Source organism: Petaurus breviceps, unplaced genomic scaffold, assembly GCF_028583685.1.
Source record: "Petaurus breviceps papuanus isolate PSGF00001 unplaced genomic scaffold, PetGlider_PUasm1.0 186, whole genome shotgun sequence".
Classification (NCBI taxonomy): Eukaryota; Metazoa; Chordata; class Mammalia; order Diprotodontia; family Petauridae; genus Petaurus; species Petaurus breviceps.
Window position 1 is genome coordinate 42563813 of NW_027185798.1, and position 22882 is coordinate 42586694.

Below are 22882 nucleotides of genomic sequence, written 5' to 3' on the forward strand. Positions count from 1 at the left end.
CTCCCCAAACCTAACCCTCTTCTGAATGAACCTTCTTTATATGAGGTGCTGCCTTCTTTACAGTCATCCAGGTTTTGTGATCTCAGAGTCATCCTTGAATCTTTACTCTCCCTGACTAGAAAGTTGCCAGGTCTTTTTGATTCTACTTTACATCATCTCTGGCATCTGTCCCTTTCTTTTCACTCACCTGACTACAGCTCCAGTGGCTTTTACCTCCCTAGCTTGGCCCCTCTCCCCTGAACTGTTACAGTAGTTCATATTGTTCTCCAGTCTTATTACACATTGCTCTCACTTGTCCTGTCTTACTTGTCTTCATCTATGATAGTTCTCCTTCCATCTGTGTCTTTGCATGGCCTGTCTGTCCCATGTGCCTGCCTGAAATGCAGTCCTGTATCATCTCCTCCACCTCCTAGAATTCCTTGTTTCCTTCAAACTCAACTCCAGCTGCCTCCTACGTGAGACTTCCAGATAACCCCTCTAGCTGCTGGTGCCTCCTTCCGGAATTTTCCTTGCATTTACGTTGTACATTGTACAATATACAGTTGAATGTAAGCTCCTTGAGAAGTACTATATGCTTTTTGTCTCTGAATCCTCAGTGCCCAGCCCCGTACTGGTCATGTGTAGCAGGTGCTCAGTGAATGCTTGTGGATTTATTTGCATCTTAGAGCAGGTACCATGTCCTTTGGGCAGTCTCCCTTACTTCCTCTGTACTTATCAGTGTTCTTTCTGTCTTCAGAGCCCTTTGTGTTTACTTATTTATGTGCATGTCTTATTACCCCTAGTAGAATATAAAGTCCTTAAGGGTGTGTACATTGTCTGTTAATCTTTTGTTTCCCTAAACAGCATATGCTATACACATATTAGGCATTTAATAAATGTTGAATTAATTTGAGTATTGTACTGTTTCAGTTACATAGTATAAAGTTATATCAAGCAAAGTATACAATTTTTATTCTTTGTAGGATATAAGATAATTCTCTTTGTGGGGGGAAGCATTTATGGATAATTGTAGCCCATTTTATTTAAGCAGCATAGTGTAGTGGGTAGAGCACTGGATTAGGAGTCAGAAAGACCTGGGTTTGAATTCTGTTCATTTACTTAGTAGATTTGTGACCCTGGGCAAGTCCCAACCTTGGGCCTGAATGTCCTGGGAAATGAGAAGATTGACCTTGATAATGACCTCCAGGGTTCCTTTTATCCCTAAGTCTGTGATCCTGTGATTCATTATAAGGCATGGTTATGATTACTTTCACTTAAAAAAATCATTTAACCTAATTTTATACTTAAATGACTTTAGAATAAAAGTCAAATTCTCTCGAAGCACAAAACCTCCTGAACCTTCCCAAGAAGAAAATTAAGACCATCTAAAGTGAAGTGGAGCAAATCTTCATCTCTCCATTCTGTTTCTCTACAAATTTCTCTGCTCTCATCCATTCTTTCTTCCCTCAGGGAAAATAGTGGCTTTCTTCCTTGCCAAGGATAGCCTTTACATCTGTGCCCTTGATCCCATATCTACCTGCCTGTTATACCCTGTTCCCTTAATCCTCCCCTCTCAAATACATCTTCAGTCTCCCTTCACTGGCTTCTTTGCCTCATTATGTAAACATGTTTGAATCTTCCCCTATTCTAAAAAAACAAAAAGAAAATCAAAACCCCACATCGGTGACAGTGGACAAGACATTTAACCTCAAAGTTTCTTCCTCTTAAATAGAGGAATAGTACCTATTTTAGTAAATGAGATTGTATTTGTAATGTGCTTATTAGCCCAGTGCCTGGCACATAGATTCTGTATAAATGTTTATTCCCTCCCTGCCCCCTAGTACGTATCTCAAAGTTATTTAGGCTCAGATGAAACAAAGTCTGAAAAATGCTTTGCCAAGCTGTTATTTCCTCTTAGATGTCCCAGGAGCACTAAAAACTCAACAGAGCAGAGAAGGAATCTATGGTACTCTCCCAAATTTGTTCTTCCTCCCAACTCTTCTCTTTGCCACAATATTGCCTCTTCCAAGTTACCGGAGCATGAAACTCTGTAGTCATTTTTAACTCTTTGTGCTTTCTTCCTCCAGATGCAGTCTGTTCCCACATCTTTCCTCTTGGCCTCTCCTTTCCACTCCCACTACAAACCACCCCCGTTCAGACACTCCTCTATTATGATGGTCTTTTAACTGGCATATCTTTGTTTTCTCTTATTTCTAATACATCCTTCACACTGTTGTCTATGTAAGCTTCCTAATCTATTATACTCCTATAGGCAAATGCATTGTAAACCTTAAAGCCCTACATATTCAGTTAAATTATTAAGCATTTATAAGTACTTATTGCATGTAAGGCAGATCTTATTTACTCAGAAATGTGACTACTCTAAATCTTTTAGGAGTTCCCCATCCTCTACTGAGTAAATGGAAACCCCTTATCCTGGCATTCAGGCCATATGTAATCTGTCCTTGCTAGCTATATCACCACTTACTCCCCTTCATAGGCTCTCTTTCAGACAAACTGGGTAGCTAGCTCTCTGGCCTTGCCTGTTTTCATCTTGAGCTCTTCTATTTCTTGCCTTCGTCCTTAACTGTTTCCTGTCTTTGGAATGTCCTCTTTCTCCCTGTCTCCACCTGTTACTATCCCTCCTTCCTTCTTCCAGTGCCTAGGTGGTGCTGCCTTCTCCATGTCCTTCCTCATCAGTCTAGCTGAAAATAAGCTTTTTCACTTCAGAATTCTCATAGCCTACATTTAGGGAGATTTCTTGTCCCTGCCATTAGAATGCAAGTTCTTTCAAGGGAAATCTGCTTCTTACTTCATCCGTGTATCCCCATGCTTATGCATTGCTTTTTATAAAGGAGATATTGACCAAGCATTTATGAATTCAGTATGAATTTGAAGGCTATTGTAATACTTTACAGATATTATTAGATTAGGTTCCCAGTAAGTTTCAAAAAAGTAAAATAATTATCTTGACCATAAAGCTAGGGAGTATATAAAGGTGGTTTGAGGATCCGTAGCAAAATATTATTGAAGTAAATGACCATATAACCAATTTCTGATGCTGTACTATATTTTTACTTTCATTTTTTTTGTACCTAATTTTGAATATATTACAGTATTGTCATTAATGCTTTGTTGTCAATATTTTGCGTTTGTTAATAAGAGTTTAAAAATCTTTTCAGAGTGTTCCTTTTAAAAAATTGATAAAATTTGGTGCAACTTTAATCATTATTTTATTGCATTTTGGCCAAAACATTTTCTACTGTAATAAATTGTGCCTTTTATAATGTGAAGAAATTTAGAAAAATAGATTTTTGTAATAGTTTTTTTTTTACAGTCAGCTTTTCTATATATCTTTTTAGTTAAGTAGAATGAAAGCTAAATACTGACTGTATACAGAATGGAAGTGCAGTTAGTATATTCCTAAATCAAATTTTTTTCTATTTCAATTCTAAAGGCAGAACATTTTAATCTTCCTTTATGTCTTGATCAGGAGTGTTTCCACATTAAAGTGCTATGTATTTGTGATTCTTTGGCTGAAATCCAAATTCAGTTACTTTAATGTACTGACTTTCAGCCGGGAGGCCAAAAATGGCAAAATGACAACTTGAGGTAAAAAGCCAGAGTACGTTATGGCTATTCTGGTTATTTGTCCTGTATAGGCTCCAGATGACATAAACACGGTTATGCTTAAATATGTGGAACCAAAAAATCACTAAGAGGATCATGACATTTACAGAATGGGCAATTTTTTTGTAAGCTGTTACAAAAGCTGCTTTAGAAATAGGGACAAGACCTGTGGTTTTGTTTGTTTTCTTATACTAATACAGGTCAGTACCTTCTCTGTAATTTGTAGTCTTAGAATATTGCCAAGAACTCTATGAGGTTAATAGACTTACCTTGAGTCACACCTGTATGTGTCAGCAGTGGGACTTGTACCTAGGTCTTTCTGCCTCCAAGTCTAGCTACTTGGCCATTACACTGGGCTACTTCTCATCTCTGTATTAAGATAGTTAATTGTAATACTGCTGCCATTCTGGATGAATAAAAAAAATTTTTTTAAATACAAATTCTGGGACACAAAAGATATTCCTTAGAGATCTCTTTTATATTGATATTTTTAGGGAAAAAAAACTTTATGGTCTTTAGTAACTCATTTTCTAAGATGATAGAGTTCCTTAAAAAACATAGGCTTTCAAAAGACCTCATTGGGAAAATGAAAAATAGATTCTGCTGCTTTGAAAGAATTTTAGGATTAAAGTTTTTTTCTGTGGACCAAATAATGTAAAGAAATGTAAACATAGATGATTCTTTCAGTTTTAAAAGTTATTTTTCTTTAAAATCCTAGGGCTTCAAAAACAAACCAAAAAAGACAGGTCACATAAAGCCCGACTTGATTGATGTCGACTTAATCAGAGGTGGGTTATAAAATCAGTCCAATTCTTAATCTGTTCTAAGCTTTTATTAATTACAAACTGTTGTCGGTGCGTTGCTCTTATGAAATACATTAATAAATTTTTTTTTAATTTACAAAATTCCTTTTCTTCTTCCATTACTTGCACAGTCATGATACAGTGGTCATAGTAGTTCACTATTTTTAGTCTAGATGTTTTTCTTTTTCTTAATCCTGCCTTGCTATAAATTTGTAGGGGCAAACATTAAGGAGTTCTGCTGAGTTCACCCTGGGATAAAATAGGTGTTTGGAGTAGGAGTGCTTTAAAAGAGACCTAAACCTCTTTGAGGCTGTCAGGCCCAGAAGGGTGAGCACTAAGAAGGGGGGAAAAAGAAGATTGGAAATAGAGAGTTTGAAAGACTTGTCCTTTGGTCCAACTTTAAGAATTTTTGGTTTGGTCTTTAACCTATTACTAATTTATATTAGAGTGATAAAATCATAGACAGAAACATCAGATCTGTATCTTTAGTCCTGACCCACCTCAAGCTACTTGCATTTCACACTGATTCACCTTTTCACCTGTCTGTCCTGTTGGCTTCTTCAGCTCAACCTGTCCAAAATCAAACACACCCTTTCCCCCACCCCCACTTTTAATTTCTTTTAACTTTTCCATTTCTGTTCATATCACCACCATTTTCCTACTCAACCAATGAACTTTGTCATCTTTGATTTTCCCTTCTCCATTGTCACCCATATCCAGTCACAATTGCCAAGTCCTATCCCTTCAGTGTCTTCAATATATTTTGCAGTCACCCTTTCCTTTTCAGTCTTCTGTTGCCTTGATTTAGACCCAAATTACTTCTCACCTATACTAGGATAGCCTCCTAACAAGTTTTTCTGTCTTCATTTCTCCCCTCAGCCCCATCCATTATTTATACCAGGGATTGCTAACCTGGGGGCCTAGGAACTTGTAGAAAATATCTTGATAACTATTATTATTATTATTAATATAATTGGTTTCCTTTATAATGTTATGTATTTTATTTTATGCATTTAAAAACTTTATTCTGAGAAGGGGATCCATGACCCAAAAAGGGGTTAAGAACTCCTTGACCCACATTATTATTAGATGAATATCTTTGATGCATAATTATGACCATTTTGTTCCTGTTTTCAAAAATAAAAACTCTTTAGTTTGCCTAATGTTGTTAAACATTACCCATAGAATAAAATACAGTTTCCTTAACTTAGCATTCAAGGCCTTCCACCATCTGGATTGAGTTTCCCTCTCTAGCCTTGTCTCATACTGCTTGCCCCCCTACATATTCTGTGTTCCAGGCCTCCTCAGACATGTCTGTGCTTCTCCATCTCTGTGCCTGTGCTCCTATCTTCCTGAGCCTAAAGTATTGTTGCTCACTTGTTGATATCTTACACTTCTTTCAAGGCCTCAAATGCCACCGCTCATGTGAAGCCTTCCCAAGTAAAAAAAACATTAAAACTTAGAGTCCCATGAAGGTGGAGTGACTTACCCAGTGTCACACAATGTTTGCTGGATTGTCCAGTCTCCTTTCTCCCACTCCCCTGCCATGCCTCCCTTCCCCACCAAACAAGAAACTTGTAACACTTCATGCTTCTTTTTTTGTTTTGTTTTTTTATTTTTTTTTAAGTAATTGGGGTTCAGTAACTTGCTCGAGATTACACGACCAGTTATTTTTTGTGTGGGTGCCAAGTATCTGAGGCCAGAACTGATCCCGGGGCTCCCAACGCTGGGGCCAGCGCTCTTACTCACTGCGCCACCTGGCTGCCCCTGTTTTTTTATTTTTTAAAAAATTTATTTATTTACTTTTGGTTTACAACATTCAGTTCCACAATCCCTTGAGTTTCAGATTTTCTCGCCTTGCCTCTCCTCCCTCTTCCCCCCCATGGCAGCATGCAATCAAATATAGGATCTACAGATACCTTCACATTAAATATTAGTCAAGTTATAAAGAAGGATTATAACCAGTGCAGTGAACAGTGAGAATGAAGGGAAAAAACAAAATAAAACAGAATAAAAGAGCAAGTAGTTTGCTACAATCTGCATTCAGACTCTGCAGCTTTCTCCAGATGTGTGTATCTCTTTCCATCAGGAGTCTTCTGGAGTTGTCTCATTACCTTGCATCGCTGAGAGGAGCCCAGTCTATTCAAGTCAGTCGTCACAGATACAATGTGTCTGTAATTGTGTGCAAAGTTCTCCTGGTTCTGCTCCCTTCACTCAGCATCAGTTTATAAAAGTCTCTCCAGGTTATCATGCAGTCTGTCTGCTCCTTATTTCTCACAGCACAGTAGTATTCCATTACATTAATTTATCACAGCTTGTTAACACTTCATACTTCTTGAGGCATCATCATAGAGTGGAATGAGTGTTAGATTCTATTAAGGAGAAACCTGAGTTGAAATCCTGCTCTTAACCCTTATTAGCCATGCAGTTACTCAGTCTTTGAGGCTGTGTCACCAGTGTTAAAATAAGGTAAATAGTACTTGCTTCATTTGCCTTGTAGGATAGGTAGAACAGGCAATTCATAAACCCTAAAACTGTATGGAAGTGTGCTGCTTCTCCTTGTTTTTTCCTAATTATCCACTACACTGTGCACATTAGTTTAAATGTATAATAAATCAGTGAAATGTGTGTTGCTTTGTTTGTTTCAAGGTTCAACATTTGCCAAAGCCAAACCTGAAATTCCATGGACATCGCTGACTCGGAAGGGAATTGTTCGGGTTATTTGTTTTCCGTTGTTCAGCAAATGGTGGATTCAGGTCACCTCTTTACGAATCTTTATTTGGTTACTACTACTTTACCTCATGCAAGGTAACTAAAAGTATTGAACAACTTTGGGGTGACTGTGCTGCTTCATGTTTTTGCCAGTTCATATTTGATATCTAATGAAGACCTGTATTTCACTTATTGCGCCTTTTATCTGTCAGTTTCATGGCTTCTTCTGATCTAGCCCATGTCAGGAACACACTCCTTCCTTAGTCAGTCAGTGTGCTGCCTAGCCTAGGTGCAAACACAAAAATGGAGTAGTTCTTGCCCTCAGGAAACTTAAATTCTGTTGAGGGAAACCACATGTAGTAACATAAGTATATACAAAATAGGTACAAAGTAAGCTCCTCATTCTTATATTTCATCAGTCTGGTGCTCTGAAGTACCTCTTTCTCAAGGAAATTGTCCCTTTCTTCCCCCCCCACCCAAGCCCTTCCTTTCCCCAGCCAAAGGGTTTTCTTCATCCATAGATTTTGTACCCATCACATTCTACCTGGCATCATTTGCATATGTCATAGGCCCCGGATTAAACCATAAGGTTCTTGAGGGCAAGGTGAGTAATGTTTGTTATCTCTACATCCCCAGCACCCATTATAGTGCCTCAGCGTAGTAGGTGATTTGTTTGTTGGGATGACTGAGACCAAGTTACATATAGAATCAGTTACAGGACCATAAGGATGATACTTTCCAGTGATCCACTTTAAAATGTGGTCTCCAAGAACACATTAAAATGGTGAGCATTCTATGCCATCCTTTTGTTCAGCGCAGTGCCTAGCTAGAACAGAGCAGGTGCCTAATGCTGATTGATTCATTGCTGGAATTATAAAAATCATGACAAGTGATAGTTGTACAAGTGATAGAAACTCCCAAAATGTTTTCTGTCCATTGCTTTGTTCTAGACAAGACAGTACTTAAAAATATGTGTCCTTGGTTTCTAGCTTTATGAATAATAAGATCCTCAGGGAAGAGATCTTGTGACATGAATTTGCTCAAACTGAAATAGACACGGTTTTTTGATCTGAGTTGCCTTGGTCTCACACAATAATCTAAAGTCCTGCTGTCTCTATAGCCTTGCTGACATGTCTATGGTGTCACGTTTGTGTCACACTCTTTCTTTTTAACCAGTAGACTTAACTGTCAGTTTTTAATTTGACTTCATAAATTTGGTGAGACTCTCCTTTATACATGATGCTTTTTATCATTGTGATGTGTCTCAAGTTAAGATTCCATATGGTTTTTCAAGCATATGAGTTGTGTTTTATGATTTAGTGGAATTTCTAGTAGTCTTTTGAGGTTTGAGATTTATTAGAAAAGGTCATAGGATTAAAAAGTAACACGAGATGGTCATTGAATCCAGTCCCTTCATTTTACATGTGAAGAAACTGAGGCCCAAGAAGGTAAAGTGACTTATCCAGGGTCACACACTTAGTGCCTGAGGCGGGTTTTGAACCCAGGTTTTCCTGACTTCAGGTCTGTCACTCAGTTCATTATACTGTGCTGCCTTTCAGAAAAAGGGGCAAGGAATGAGACTAGCTTGCGTTTTCAGTATCTGTTGGATGTAAATTATTTTAATCCTTTTTTATAACCTAAGTTTGCCTCTCAACTTTCCAAAACTCTTAAATCCTGACTAGTTGAATTAATTAGAATGATTTCCATATGGATATCATAATTTTTCACCGCTGAGTCTCTTCAAAAGGAAAAATTGTGCATAATGCCAAAAAGCACAACCTTTGGTAATTATGCTTAGACCTTAGTCATACAGCTCCTCATCGAATTTTATTGTCAGTTAATAGGTAAATAAATTTCTTTGTGAAGTAGGATAAGATTACATATATGTACTTTGAAACTTTATTAAATGGTGAATATTGTAAAATTAATTAGGAGTAGTTGGGAATCACTTAAAGGTACTCCTCAGTATAGCTGTTCACATTCTGAAACTTCTCCTTTTCAGTTATAGCATTTGTGTTGTATTTCGTAATGCCTGTTGTGAATGTAAGTGAAGTGATTGGTCCAATGTGCCTTATGCTATTGATGGGAACTGTCCACTGTCAAATAGTCTCCACTCAGATTGCTAAACCTTCAGGAACCAATGGAAACCGGAGGAGGAGGTAAAATGAGAAATTAATATTTGTAATAACATATACTTTCTGGAAAGAGATATTTTATGTACAAGTTTAAAAAATTTGTGGATGAAAATCTATGCATCTTTGCTTATGTGCATTTTTCCAGCTTTGTTTTATGTGATTTTTATAATGAATGATTATAAAAATGCTCCTTATGTGTCAATTTACCTACGAACTTTTAGTCTATTTTGACTTGGGATTCTTTTGCTCTTTTAAAAATTAGATGTAAAGGCATTCACTGTGAGTACTTTTTCTGCCAACAAAAACAGTAAACTCTACTGGACTTGGTAGACTGTCTCTGGCCAAAAATTTCACCACACATTGGTAAACATGGTAATGCTCTTCTCAGAGCTTAGCTAGGTTGATTTTAGGATGATACATATTCTAGGTCATCACTGGGCTTGTGAATTTTATGACATTGAGTTTTACTAACCTTTTTATAATGGTGCATGCAGTCTTTTCTCAAATCCAACTTCCCAATCAAAAGTGGGTGAAAATTCAGTATAATTAAAAGTTTAACATGTTATTGTAGCATTCAACATGTTTTAAATCTGCCACTTTCCCTTCTTTGATACCCGTAAACACAATTTCTAAAGCTAAGCTTTAACAGAAGTTAATTTAATTTGAGGTTATTACAAATTCAAGTGATAGTTTCACAATTTGGGTTTTAGTCATGGTAAAAGACATGTTTCTTAGATAGCTAAATGTTTATCTCATTTTCCCACTTGATCCATATAATTCTATTCTACACATGTCATCTTATAAGTTGTTTTTTGTTTGGTTGTAGTGAGTATTAGTGTATTCTTATTTTTGAAAGCTATCTTTCAATTTTGTTTTTATGTCAAAAAAGGAGAATTAAATTCCATCACAGCCAAACAACTTGATATAAGCTTTCTATGAAAATGAAGGATGTCTCTGTCATTAGTATTTGCTGCATATTCCAGCCATCGGGATTGGATGCCAACAAAAAGACATCTGTGACTGTTACTACAGCTGTGTGTTAGCTCCAGTCTTTTAATGCTGGGGCCGATTTCTTTTGCTCAGGCCTTTCGCTAGGTCTGGGTGGTTTTTTTGGTTTGTTTTTAATTTTTTGCTCATCCTTTGTATTTGAAGTTAACTGCTGTTGCTGGTGCTTGAAGTGATATTGCTGTGCTTGAAGAGACTCTTGCATTATGTGAAGGCAACTTTGGTCTGCACTTGTTACCAAACATACTTCTCAATAGTGATTGACTCTTTTGTGATTAAGCAAAATGCTACCTTAGGCCACCCACTTCCATAGGACTTTGGATTTGGGACTATATTGCCAATAGTTTCCTCATCCCATTGTCTAAATCTCACGTGTTCTTGGTGTGTCATCTTCCTTCACTATGTAGGTTTGACTGTACATGATGTCAGGAAGATGGTGGTTTGTTGCAAAAGTATGCAGATTTAAAGTATGTATAGCTCTGTTTCTTGGCATAATCTTGAGTATTTGGATGTTCAATGTGACAGAAGAGAGAGGGGTTTGAATAATCTGAAGTTGTTGAAATGTTCTTTTGTAGAAAATTACGCAAACCTGTAAATGGTGATGGGAGCAGAGAATGTGGAAGTTATAACTGCTCTGATAAAGTCAGAGGAGTAGAATCTTCGGAATCTGTATCCCTAAGTGGTGGTTTTTGGGGGACTCTCTTTTGCAACAGGTGGGAAGTCTTACATTGGAATTTTGTTTGATTTCATATTTATATTCATACTTACATTTAATAGTTGCACAATCAGAGTTGGTTTTTAGTTGACTTTTATGTACTGATTTATAGTTATAAAGCACCACATATACATTCCCATTTAATCCCTATAATAACTAAGGTATTACCCTCGTTTCATAGATGATAGCAAGACTCAGAGAGGTAAAGCAGACTTCTTCTCCTGTTAGTAGGAAGGGGAGCCAACACTTGAAGCCAGGTCCTCTGACTCCAAGTCTATTGCCCTAGGTAGGCTTTGTGGCATAATTTTAAGAGTTCTCTAAAGACCTCTTTGTCCCCTAATCTTCCCCTACCTGTCTTGGTACCTGGATTCATTCCTCTGTGTTTTAAAGGCTTCTGGTTTTCAGAAACCTCCTATTAAGATCCAGATACCCTTGTGAGTGTTAACACCCTAATTTATTTCAGCTAACAATTTTGGAGGAGATAAAGAGGAACTAGATTTTAGTTTTCCATTGTGACAGTTAGTGGAGAGTAAAGCTTAGCAGGAATGGGACATAGGGTCAGTTTTGCCTTGGGCCTTTGACTTAAAAAATGGTTTACTGTCTTGATGACTTCGTAATAAAAATGCAGTTGTATCTTTTTAATTTGTCTGTAGTTATAAGGTGTTTTCATACTCCTCAGTTGATGTTGTCGTAGAATTAGGGAAGCTGTGACTGTTCTTTCTTTCCTCTTTGCTGCTTCATTACCTTCCTCCCAAGGTTCTGTTCTAGATACATTTTCCCCCTCTGCTCACATGTTCTTCTTGGTGAACTCATCTATTTCTATGTTTTTAGCAGTCATCTCCATGCTGATGGCCCCAAAATTTCTGTTTCATCATCTTCTTAGGACTTCATCTTGTCTGCTGGATAGCTGTACCTGAATTGTTTGCTAACCGCTTAGACTTATTATTGTCTTTCCGATATAAACTTTCTCTTTATCCTAATTTCTCTACTTCTTTTAATGTCTCTCCCATCTCTTAGACACTTAAACTCTCACACATCTGGCCCTTCCTCTGCACGCTACCTTAATGTAGACCCTCCTTTGTCATCTCCTAAACTATTATAATCTCATCTCACTTCTATCCTCTGTCCAGTATATCTTCCATACTAATATCTCACTAATCTTCTTAATGCACTACTATGATTGCTTCTTTATTCAGAATTCTTTGAATGCCAGATGCTTGCAGAATAAACTCCCGACCCTTGCATTCAAGGTCCTCAGCCTGTTGGCACCAGCCTGCCTATCTGGCTCTCATCTATATTATTCCCCTTCACTGACTGTTTCAGACCACTTAGATTACTCTGCCTGTCTCCTCCTTAAGATCACAGGATCATGGATCGGAGCTGGATGAGGCCTTAGAGACCAGCTAGTGACCAGGCCCTTCATTTTTCTCAGGAGGAACCTGGGGCCCATAGAGTTTCCATGACTTGCTCAAGGTTGCACAGGGAGTAAATGCCAGAACCTGGATTCAAATACATGTCTGCTGACTTCGCTTTTTCCTGGAATGCCTTTTTTTATTTAGGGCATTTTCTGTGTTTGGAACAGCCTCTCACGCTCACTTCCATCTCTTGAGATCTCTCTCTTCCTTCTGGACTTAATTCAGATGCCACATTGTTCTGTGACATTTTCCTCTATTCTGTCCCCCTTGCCACACTCCATCATCCTCCCCACTTCTAGCTAAAAGGGATCTTTCTTTCCTTAAATTTCTCCTAACATTTTGCCAGCCTTTTTTTTTTTGTTTTATTATTATACTCTGCTTTGTTAATCATGTATTTGCATATGTAGTCTATTCTGTCCCTCTCCCCTCCCCCAATCATTAGACTCCTCAAGAACAGGGACTGTGTTGTTTTTCATCTTTGTATGTTTATTTTATCTCTTTAACATTTTTCATATTAGCATCTTTAGTACCTAGCACATGGTAGTACTTAATAAATACATATTAAACTGAAATTGTTGAATCCATCAGTACTTGAGTGCTTGCCACTATGCTTGATACTCTTGGGGAATGGCTACAGAGGAAATATGTCATGGTCCCTTTTCTTGAGGATTTTCAATATCATTGGGTCAGGGAACTTAATACATATGACAATCAGAGGATAATTCAAGGCAGTATATTGTGTGATACTATTTAAAGGTCATAGGAATTCATAGAAGAAATTAATATGGAATACAGCACTAAGAGAAGACTTCCTAGAGGAGGTAAGAATTGAGTTGAGTCTTGAAGGATGTGTAATATTTAGGTAGGCATTGGGGCAGAGGGGAACAGAAGGCATTCTATGCTAGGGGCATGACATGATCAAAAGTATAGAAGCAGAAATTGGTATGGCATTTGAAAATGAGTGGAAATTATAAACCTTCCTCTCTCTTGATTTAGCTGAATATTGCCTTCCTGTGTCTTAGCAAGTTAGGGACTACCCAGAGTCACTTAAAAAAAATGTATGTGTAATTGAAAACACATGACTTGGTATACAAGCCAACAGAGAAAAGTGACTTGAGAAGATAAATACTTTTCAGAAACTATATAGTTTATGATTATTTCTTTCTAATTTTCTTCAGTCGGACAAAAAGAGTAAAATTATTAACTGACAAAGGAATTGAAACTGAAACTACTCCAACTTGTTTGAATCTCAACACAAAGAAAAAACATCCCCGATTGTGGCAAGCAAGAGAGAAAGCAAAACTGTCAGATGGGGAGAAGAATCAGGTAAGATTTAAATGAGAAATGTATTCTTAAAATCTTCCCTTTCCTATTCATTGGTTCCAACCCTATATACTCTATTAGAAATTCACGATAAATAGATTATTTATAGTTTTGTACATTGTGGGGAGCCAAAGAGGCCTGATCCAGGACTCAGATAAGTACCTTGATATCAGTGGACCTGAATATCAAGACCTCTTTGAGACTTTTTGTCAAGTTATCTCATGAGTTCTGATATGGGTTACACTTAAAAAGGATGTTGTTTGAGTTCTGAGACCAACAGGCTCTGCCCCAAGACTTTAGTTGTTCAAAACCAAAATATTTGAATTCTTAGGTCATCAGTTCCTATGCAGATGTACTTGATGATGCTTGGCTCCCAAGAGCATCCTTTGTAATGTGACTGCATATAAAAGGAGTTAACTGACTTTCCCAAGACTTTCTGGCACCTAGAGAACAAAAGCCTTACTGCCCTGCTACTTCCAGGATATGACAGACTAAGATAATGATACGAATACTTGAGTCCCCTTCCTTTGTCTCATTGCTCTATAAAAACCTTGTCCTAAGAATCAATAAATGGAGTTCATCGTTCTTCCTTGAACTACCCACACGGCCTGATCATTTCTTATTCAAGTCTCCGAATCATGCTAAGTGCTGGACACTGAGCATCCCACGGCAATACATAATCTTTTTTTTTTTAATCAAATTCAACCTAGAAACCACAAGAAATGTAAAAGAAAACTATTCAGTGAAGACTTGGTTATTTACAGCCCCCAGGATTAGAAGGTGTTCTGGAGCCCATTCATCTAACCATGATAAACAGATTAGGTGAGGGGAAATTCTATCTTTTTGATAGAAAATTATATGTCAGTTGATGAATCACTCCCCAAGAATATTTTGAAGAGTCACCTAGTTAGAAGACATTATAAAACTGACAATATCTTTAATTTACAGTTTCATAGGAAATAGTTTTGCATTTCTTAGACCTTAGTAGTAATTGAAATCAACTTTAGTACAATTGTTTATTTGAGGGTTTTTTCAGTGTATTTATAAACTAAGATAATTCTCTACTGGCATCAAAGAAGAGTTGTGCATTGTGTGTGTTGTTGTATTTTGATCTTCACCTCATTTTATGGCTCAGAGAAGTAGTGTGTGCTATCCCCATTGAGAGTATTCTTGTCCCCTTTTCAGGAAGGTTATAGACATTTAGGAAATGGAGTTTCAGATGAGCTATCAAGCGAAGACGATTGTGAAGAACAGACACAAATGATCCTGTTACGCAGAAGTGTAGAAGGAGCCTCCAGTGACAATGGCTGTGAAGTCAAGACTGAAAAGCCATTGAGTTCTCCAAAACATGAAGGCACTCAAGTAATTTTAGTATTTTATTCCTTACATGGGGAATTTGGGGAATGGGAAGGTGGGAGAGAGAATTTGGAGCTATCAGTGAAATAAAATTGAATTTTAAAAATTAGAAATAAAAATATTAATTCTTATAATTTGAATATAAGACATTTCTTCAACCCATGTTTCCATTATTTTTACTTTTATTTTTATGGTCAGGTAAAGAAAAATTCCACTTCAAGATGGTGTCGAATAGTCCGAGATTCAGATAGCCTGGCTGAATCAGAGCTTGAGTCAGCTGCCTTTAGTCAGGTAAAATACTTATTAAAAAGAAATAGTAAGGATTAAATGTTATTTTCATTCCATCCATCCTCTTTCGCTGCCTCAAAGCAGTGATGCCAAGGGTTTAATAATTTAAAATGAGAGAAGTACTTTTTAACTATCTGGTCACCATTTGAATACTTAAGGGTAATCTTTAGGGTGCTCTAGAGTAACTTTGTGAGACTGTGACCTTGGAAAGTATTGTTGGTGCTGCTGCTGATGATAATGATGAGTAAAAGTTAGTCACTCAAATTTATCTGTTAGGAGTACTTTACACATAAAAGACGCTATTTCATGTGAGGACATAGCTTTGCCAAAGGAGCTGAAACTGTAGCATTTGTTTTAATTTTATTGTCTGTAGGTTTATTATAGCATTGTGACTCATTCGAAGCACATGCATTTGTATCAAAGGTGACCCAGAAGGTTATATTTTCAGTTATGATAGTTAAGACAGAGGTGTGTCGACTGTGGGTAGGCCATGTCCTAACCAGCTGGGGTTGCAGAAGGACTTTAATGTGAACACATCCATTGGCTGTAAGAGTCTGATTCTGCCTTCCTGTTCAGTAATTCAGTATTCATTAAGCACTTCCCATGTGTACGGTCAGTGCCAAGCACTGGGGATATGACAGCAAAACTAAAACTCATCACTGTTTTTTAGGAGCTTATGTTATACTGGGAGCTATGTATAAACAGATATAAATACCATAGGATTTGAGGTGGGAGGAAGCACTGACCCCTAAGGGAATCAGGAAAGGCTTCCCATGAGAGATGGCACCTGAAGATTCTGAGAGGTATAGGTGAGGAGGGAATGCATTTCCATCTGTGCAAGGTCCCAGAAGCCAGGAAGGGCATTGGTCATTTTGGCTGGAACATGGAGTTGGTAAAACAAAGTCATATGAACTGGGTCTGGATAGGTGGATTGGAGCCATACTGTGAAAGACTTTAAGGAGTTTGTATTTTATCATAGAGAGATTGTGGAGATGCTCAATGGTCTGAGGGGGATGAGACATAGTTAGACCTGTGCTTTAAAAAGGTTATTTTGGTAGATGTGTGAAAGATGGATTGTAGGGGGATAAAACTTGGGGGCAAGGAGTCCATTTAGAAGGTTATTGTAATAATCCAAGTGAGAGGTGATGAAGGCCTGAACTAGTATGATGACTGTAATCAGAGGTGAGGATGAAATTCTAAATGGTAAAGTGTGCTGCTGGAGTGGGAGACCTCAGTAGAGTGAATGGAGGAAAAAGTGACTACATTTTTGAAAACTTGATGAATGCTATTTCTTCTTTGATGTGAAGGAGTCTCGGTCTGGTATCAGTGGCGGTTCTAGAAGCTGTAGTCGGAGGGACTCGGAAAGCACTCGGCACGACTCAGAGACGGAGGACATGCTGTGGGATGACCTTTTGCATGGGCCTGAGTGCCGCTCATCAGCCACAAGTGACAGTGAGGAGGCAAACGTGAAGACCCTGCCCCCAGGCACCAAGCGGGATCCAAAGGAGGGCGTTTTCCAACAGGTGTGTGCAGAAATCCTCATCCTTCTTGGGGAAGGGGACAGGCAGGACAGCTTATGTTTTTCTCTTGGCATTCTTTAGTATGACTCATGATTTGTTACTTTGTAGGCCTAGGTTATTTGAAAATTTACTCTGTTTTATATTTTTATAAGCATTTTACCATATTGGTGAATTTGTAGAGAAAACAAAGATGCTTCTGTGTGAAAATTGATGTCTGTGACTTTATCTTCCTGGGCTTCTAGAGGGACTTTAGGAGGTCTAAGGCACCATAGATTTGTTTATTTAGGAGTGTTGGAATTTTCAGAACTGTCCAGTCTGCAAGAAAAAAAAAACACTGAAGCAGAACTCTGAGCCAGTGGCACTTTATTAAAGGGTCCATGGTCCCCTTTTATGAAATGGACCTCAGATCTTCCTCATGATCTGAGATGCCCACCTCCTCCACGACCTCAGCTCTACAATGCTTGATGCTCAGACAATGCAAATGGAGCAGGCCAAAAATCCAGAGGCTGATTGGTGGAGAGACCTTGCCCTTGACCCTCCAGGAAGGTCTGTACAAAAATGCAGAGTCCCATTGGTTGACAAATCGACTTAGTGAGCAGACCTTAACAGATCTCTTGACCTTCTAGGAGGTCCTTCCAAAGTTGATGAACAGGCTTGAGGAGTTTGGCCGATGAGCATATGTCAAAGCATCTACATGGCTGGTAGAAAGGCAGGCCGCAGTCCGGCATCCAAGGTCACCCACTAGCCAAGTGCTGAGGATGATCTCCCTATGTTGGGCAATAGAGGGATGACCAGGGATGGAGGGGCAGCAAAAATAGCTGAAGGACTTTCCATGTAATTGAGTCACCTCTGCCACACTGGGCTTGGTCACCATAACAAGGAAAAACAAGGGCGGAGGCCTTCTGGTTAGCTTCCTTTGATTAAACAAGCGAACTTAGAAACTGCAGTTCACCGCTCTGGGGCCTAATATGCAGAACTTAAAAGCACCACCCCTTTGAAATCATAATGTCAAACTGATTAATACTGATTGGAGTAAAGTAGGGGACCAGTAGAGTAGGGCTCCAATTAATCATCTGTCACTGGAGAGAGATACATTTTCCACTTTCAAGGAAAGGAAAACAAAAGGGGAAAATGAGACAGTTCATTAATGTAAGCTGACCTCGGGTTCAGACCCGAATTGGGTTCCTTGAAGGGCTTCAGAAGGTTCCTAAAGGACCCCTAGAAGAAGCTCAAAGAGGGATTTGGACACACCCAGCCAGGGCACGTCCCATTTATTATTTTGGCAGAAACCATGGTTGTCAATGGTTTCTCCCTTTGCTTAGCCATTTCTTTTACAATGGTCCATACAGCAAACATTTATTAAATGGCTTCTGTGTGTAGAGCCTTGTGTGAAGTGCCAGAGAGAAGAGATGCAGTTCACATAACTCCCTTAAACTATCATATTACGTGCCACAGAAAGTTATATTTTTAAAAAATTACTGTATGATGACTGGGGGAAGATTTTTACAAACTGGTGGTTCAGAGAAGTCTTTTTGACTTCTTTCCCAGCCTTTAAGGGTGTTAATCACATTAGGCAAAGGAGGGCATTCCTGATACAGAACATAGCTGGAACAGAGGCTTGAGGATATAGTATGTATTGGAGGGATGAAAAATGATCATTTAAGTGGAACCCAGTATGCATGGAGGTGAGCAATGGAAGAAAAGCCTAGAAGGGGAAGGAGGGCGGGGTCAGCTTATGGAAGGTCTTAAATGTCAAACCAAGGAGTCTGAACTTGGGAGAATCTTGGAAAAAGATGCTGACTGATGAACCTCAAAGGAATAAATGTAACTGAGGCATAGTGGTAGAGAAACAGTCTTTAAACAGTGGTTTACCCAGAGTATGCATTATATAAGGAGACGTGAAGTGAGAATGTGGAAATAGTGATTAAAGTGGGAAGTAGAAATGATTTCAGAAGTTAAAGGATGACTTTGAAAGGAATACATTGAATTTATTATATACTTTTTTTAAAACGTAAGCTCCACCATCTCAGGGACAGGGGAAGAAAAGGAGGGAGGGGATTTAGAACTCAAAATTTTAAAAAATGAATGTTAAAAATTGTTTTTACATGTAATTGGGGGGAATATTTTATTTAAAAAAAAAACAAGCTATATGTAATTGATATTAGTGGTTTAACATAGAATCCCCTTTTTTGTTCTAATTTGCATATGGGGTGTTTTTTTTGGTGTTCATTAAGTTTAGAATAAATAATAGAATTTTAAAACATTGAAACAATAAAAAAAATGGGTGAGATTAATAAAAATCTGCTTAAAAAGCCTCATTGGAGATAAAGTAGGTAGGATTTTGGAAATGGATTGGGGAGGAGGGAGTAATGCTTTAGAAGAGGGTCTAGAGTTTGGAGAAGGGAGTATGGATGTCCTGCTTGCATGTATAGTGATGAGATCATCATATATGATGAGATGTGTTGGACTGTGGAGTCAGTGCACCGTGAAGGAGATTGTCAGAAACTAACAGAGAATTTGCAGTTAATCCGACCCAGAATTGGAGAGAGAATTTAGAACCTGAGTATTTTCATGTGGTTCTCCATCAAATTTTTCTTCCAGGTTTGAGGAAGTGGGCATTCAGGCTCTGGGCTTCCTTGGAGGCCTAGAGAGGGGTTGTTGAGTCATATCTGGCTTCCATTAAGTGTCTTGCATATAGTAAATGTTCAGTATATATCTTTCTAAGGAAGTTTGAATGGGAAAACATAACCAGAATTCATTTTAACAGGTATTGAATAAGTTCCTGCTTTATGTAAAGCACTGTACTAATGCCTAAAAGAAAAAACAATTAAATAAAGCCTGGGCCCTAGCTGCAAGGAACTAAAATTATTTATGTACAGAAATAAATAATCTAAATTAGAACATAATTATATATGAGAGGTATGGACAAAATTTTATAAGAGTTTTGAAGAGGGAAAAGATCATTTTTACCAAGAATGGGATAAGGAAGATGTGATGGAGGAGATAAATATATGTCTTAAAAGCATTTAGTAATCTGGAAATGGACCTTCTAGGAGTAAGGAGCTATTTGCAAAGGCACAGAATAAGAAAATGTCCAGTATGTTTGTGGAAAGTTCCAGTTTGACAAGAGCATAGGCTGTGTGAAAGATGGTAGGCAGGAGGTAAGATTATAAAAGGAGTTTGGTTCTAAATTGCAGAGGGTTTTGATTTCCTGGTTTGAACTTTATTTGATAGACCATGGTAAGTCATTAATGACTTTCAAGTTACAGGGCACAATGATTGTGTCATCTGGATTTGAAAATTATTAATATTTAAAATTGAACAAAGGATATTTTCACGTTGGTGCTGTCTTCAGGCTCAAATAAGGTAGTACTGAAAGTATGTGGCAAACTTTACCATATAAATGTCAATTATTAAACTGTTACTTTTTTTTTTTTAAGCAATTGGGGTTAAGTAACTTGCTCAAGGTTACACAGCCAGTAAAAAATCCCCAGCACTAGATGGATTCACTAGTGAATTTTTTTTTTTTTAAGCAATTGGGGTTAAGTAACTTGCTCAAGGTTACACGGCCAGTTATTTCTGGGTGTGGTGCTAAGTATCTGAGCCCAGATTCGATCCCAGGTCATCCCGACTCAGGGGCCGGTGTTCTTACATAAACTGTTACTTTTTTAATGTGGTCAGAATGACTCCATTTTCTGAAGCGTTGAGTGCTTCTCCTACAATAAGCCAATAGGGATTTTTGGAGGGGAGACAGACACTAAATCCTGTGTTTGCTATATTTGAAATGCCAGTGGGATGTCCAAGTAGAGATTCTGGCAGCAGTGGGTGATGTGAGCCTGGAGATCAGGGAGACATGGGGGCTTATAAGATACATTTGGGAATTGCTTGTATAGAGATGATAATTAAGACCATGGAAACAGGTCTTGAGAGAAAGGCTGTGAGAAGAAAGAGGGCTCAGGACAGAACCAGTCAGAAAATCAGTATACAAGTATTTGTCAGCTACCTGTCATGTGCTCAGCACTGTTGGGTAACGTGGAGCATAACTATGTCTTTACTTCGCTTCAGTTATCCACAGTGTCCCATCTTAGCTCAGTTACCCATGAGGTTATGCCTCGGCCCTTGTCACTTATAAACGTGTCACCTTCATCTATCATTTTGAACTCTGAAATTCCTCTTCCTGGCGATAATCTGTTCTTCCACATTTTCTTCTGACTCATTCCTCCAAAACCTATTTTTCATCTTCAGTCTGACTCCTCTTCAATGTCCAACACACCATATGGATGCTTAATAAATGTTTGTTGATTGATAATCTCTCTTGAACTCCAGTCTCACATCTCCAGCTCACATTTAACCACCACCTGCTGGTACCTCTGACTTAACATGTCTGCAACTAAGTTAATAATCATTTCCCCTGAACCCATCTGTCTTCTACTCTTCCCTGTTTCTTTTGAGGATACTATGCTGCCTTTCTAGACAATGGGGTTCCTATTGGAGTCTTCTGGACTCTCATACACCCTACTTTGACAGTGTTTCACACATCTGACCTCTTTTCTCCTTCCTTTCACATCTGGCCTCCATCCTTGTTCAGGCCTGCGATATTGTAATTGACTCCTAATTGGGCCCCCTGCTTCTCGAATTTTAGATGCCTGATCCAGCCTCACAAAAGGTTGCCCTAAACATCCACTGCAGAGATCTGGGCATTCTTGCTGTTTTTCAGGTGACCCTCAGTTTTCTCTCTCTTGCTTTTGTACCGGCTGTCCCTGCATCTGGAGCTTTCTGTCTCTCCTTCTTGAAATCCCTGGTTTCCTTCAGTCATTAATAAACTTTTAAAATCACTTACCATGTGCTATGCACTATAGAGATCCAAAGAAAGGCCCCTGGGAGCTGATCAGAAAGTGAAAGAGAAAAAAATAGATGGTGTGACATTATCTCTTTTATGACATCTTACCATGTGCGACATTAATATGTGCGTGGAAAGACACTTTTGGGGGGATGAAAACCTTGCTATGTCTTGAAAAATAAATACCTTCAGGTGGTGTGATTCTGAAGTTGTGTTTAGCTAAAGAAAATTGTTTGCAAAAACTTAGCAGTTTTATTTTCATCAAGGATACTTTCATTGGGTGCACAGATCATGCTCATAAAAGTTTTGTAGAGGTGAGGAAGTAGATATGCTGGTCATTAAGGTAGTAACATTCTTTTGATCACACTTTTTTGGTAGTAATACTATCTATGTTTTTTTTCTCCCCAATTTCAGTATTTTCCTTCCTCTTTCAAATATCTTGAGAATGGAGATCTCTGGGCCCTTGGAGTTTTGTTACTTCCTGTACATGTTTCCTTTGTGAATGTTTTATCTTATTTATTTTTATATATTTTATTTATATTATTTTATTAGTTGTGAAACTGATTTGGCCCAGTGCTATTCCCACTTTTGTCATCTTTAGGCTATTTATAATTGCTCATATAGCATTTCAGAGACTGAGATGTGCCCAGATCTGAAGCTCTCTTTTCAGCAGTGAAGAAAATGGCATGGCATTTCATAGAAAAACCAAAAGATCTGTTTCATTTTCTTTTGTCTTTTGTCCTCCTTCCATTTTCATCTTTATATGTTCTGGGGATTTGGCTTAATTGGTTCTCATGCCAGACTTTGTCCACATTTGAATTTTCTCTCGCTGCTGGCAGCCTGTATGCAGTAGAGTGATAGCAGAATAGAGAGAGTACTCATTAACGGCACACCTCATGGATGTTTGTGCAATAGTCTGTGGGTCTTAGTAAATGCTTGATGAATAGTTAGGGGTTTAATAGATGTTTTATTGAATCAGATCCTGAGATATCTTGGTAACTGGTAACCTCGCGTTGATTTCCTTTAACTGGTACAGATTGCACTCGCTTGATGTCATTTTATTCCATATAATTCTTGGACTCGTTTTTTTTCTTTAAATCCTTCCTAGCTAACACACTCGATGCAGAAGCCTTTTCTTGGGCCTTTTTCATATATTTTGTG

General features: G+C 38.2%; 1 protein-coding gene across 6 annotated transcripts in view; it reads left to right on the top strand.

Annotated features, from left to right (window-relative positions):
• The window catches only part of PHTF1 (putative homeodomain transcription factor 1), a 43896-nt gene that overhangs the window by 2202 nt on the left and 18812 nt on the right, over positions 1-22882 (top strand). For 4 of the 6 annotated variants that reach the window (XR_011168732.1, XM_069090323.1, XM_069090324.1 and 1 more), the window contains exons 3-10: positions 4328-4397; positions 7062-7220; positions 9127-9283; positions 10840-10977; positions 13573-13720; positions 14903-15079; positions 15272-15364; positions 16669-16884. Coding sequence is in view for 5 of the 6 variants with exons in the window: in XM_069090323.1 (XP_068946424.1) it covers positions 4328-4397; positions 7062-7220; positions 9127-9283; positions 10840-10977; positions 13573-13720; positions 14903-15079; positions 15272-15364; positions 16669-16884 (1158 nt within the window). In the remaining variant the exon portion in view is untranslated. The remainder of the gene's footprint in view (positions 1-4327; positions 4398-7061; positions 7221-9126; positions 9284-10839; positions 10978-13572; positions 13721-14902; positions 15080-15271; positions 15365-16668; positions 16885-22882) is intronic. The other 2 variants (XM_069090325.1, XM_069090326.1) reach the window with 2 other exon arrangements.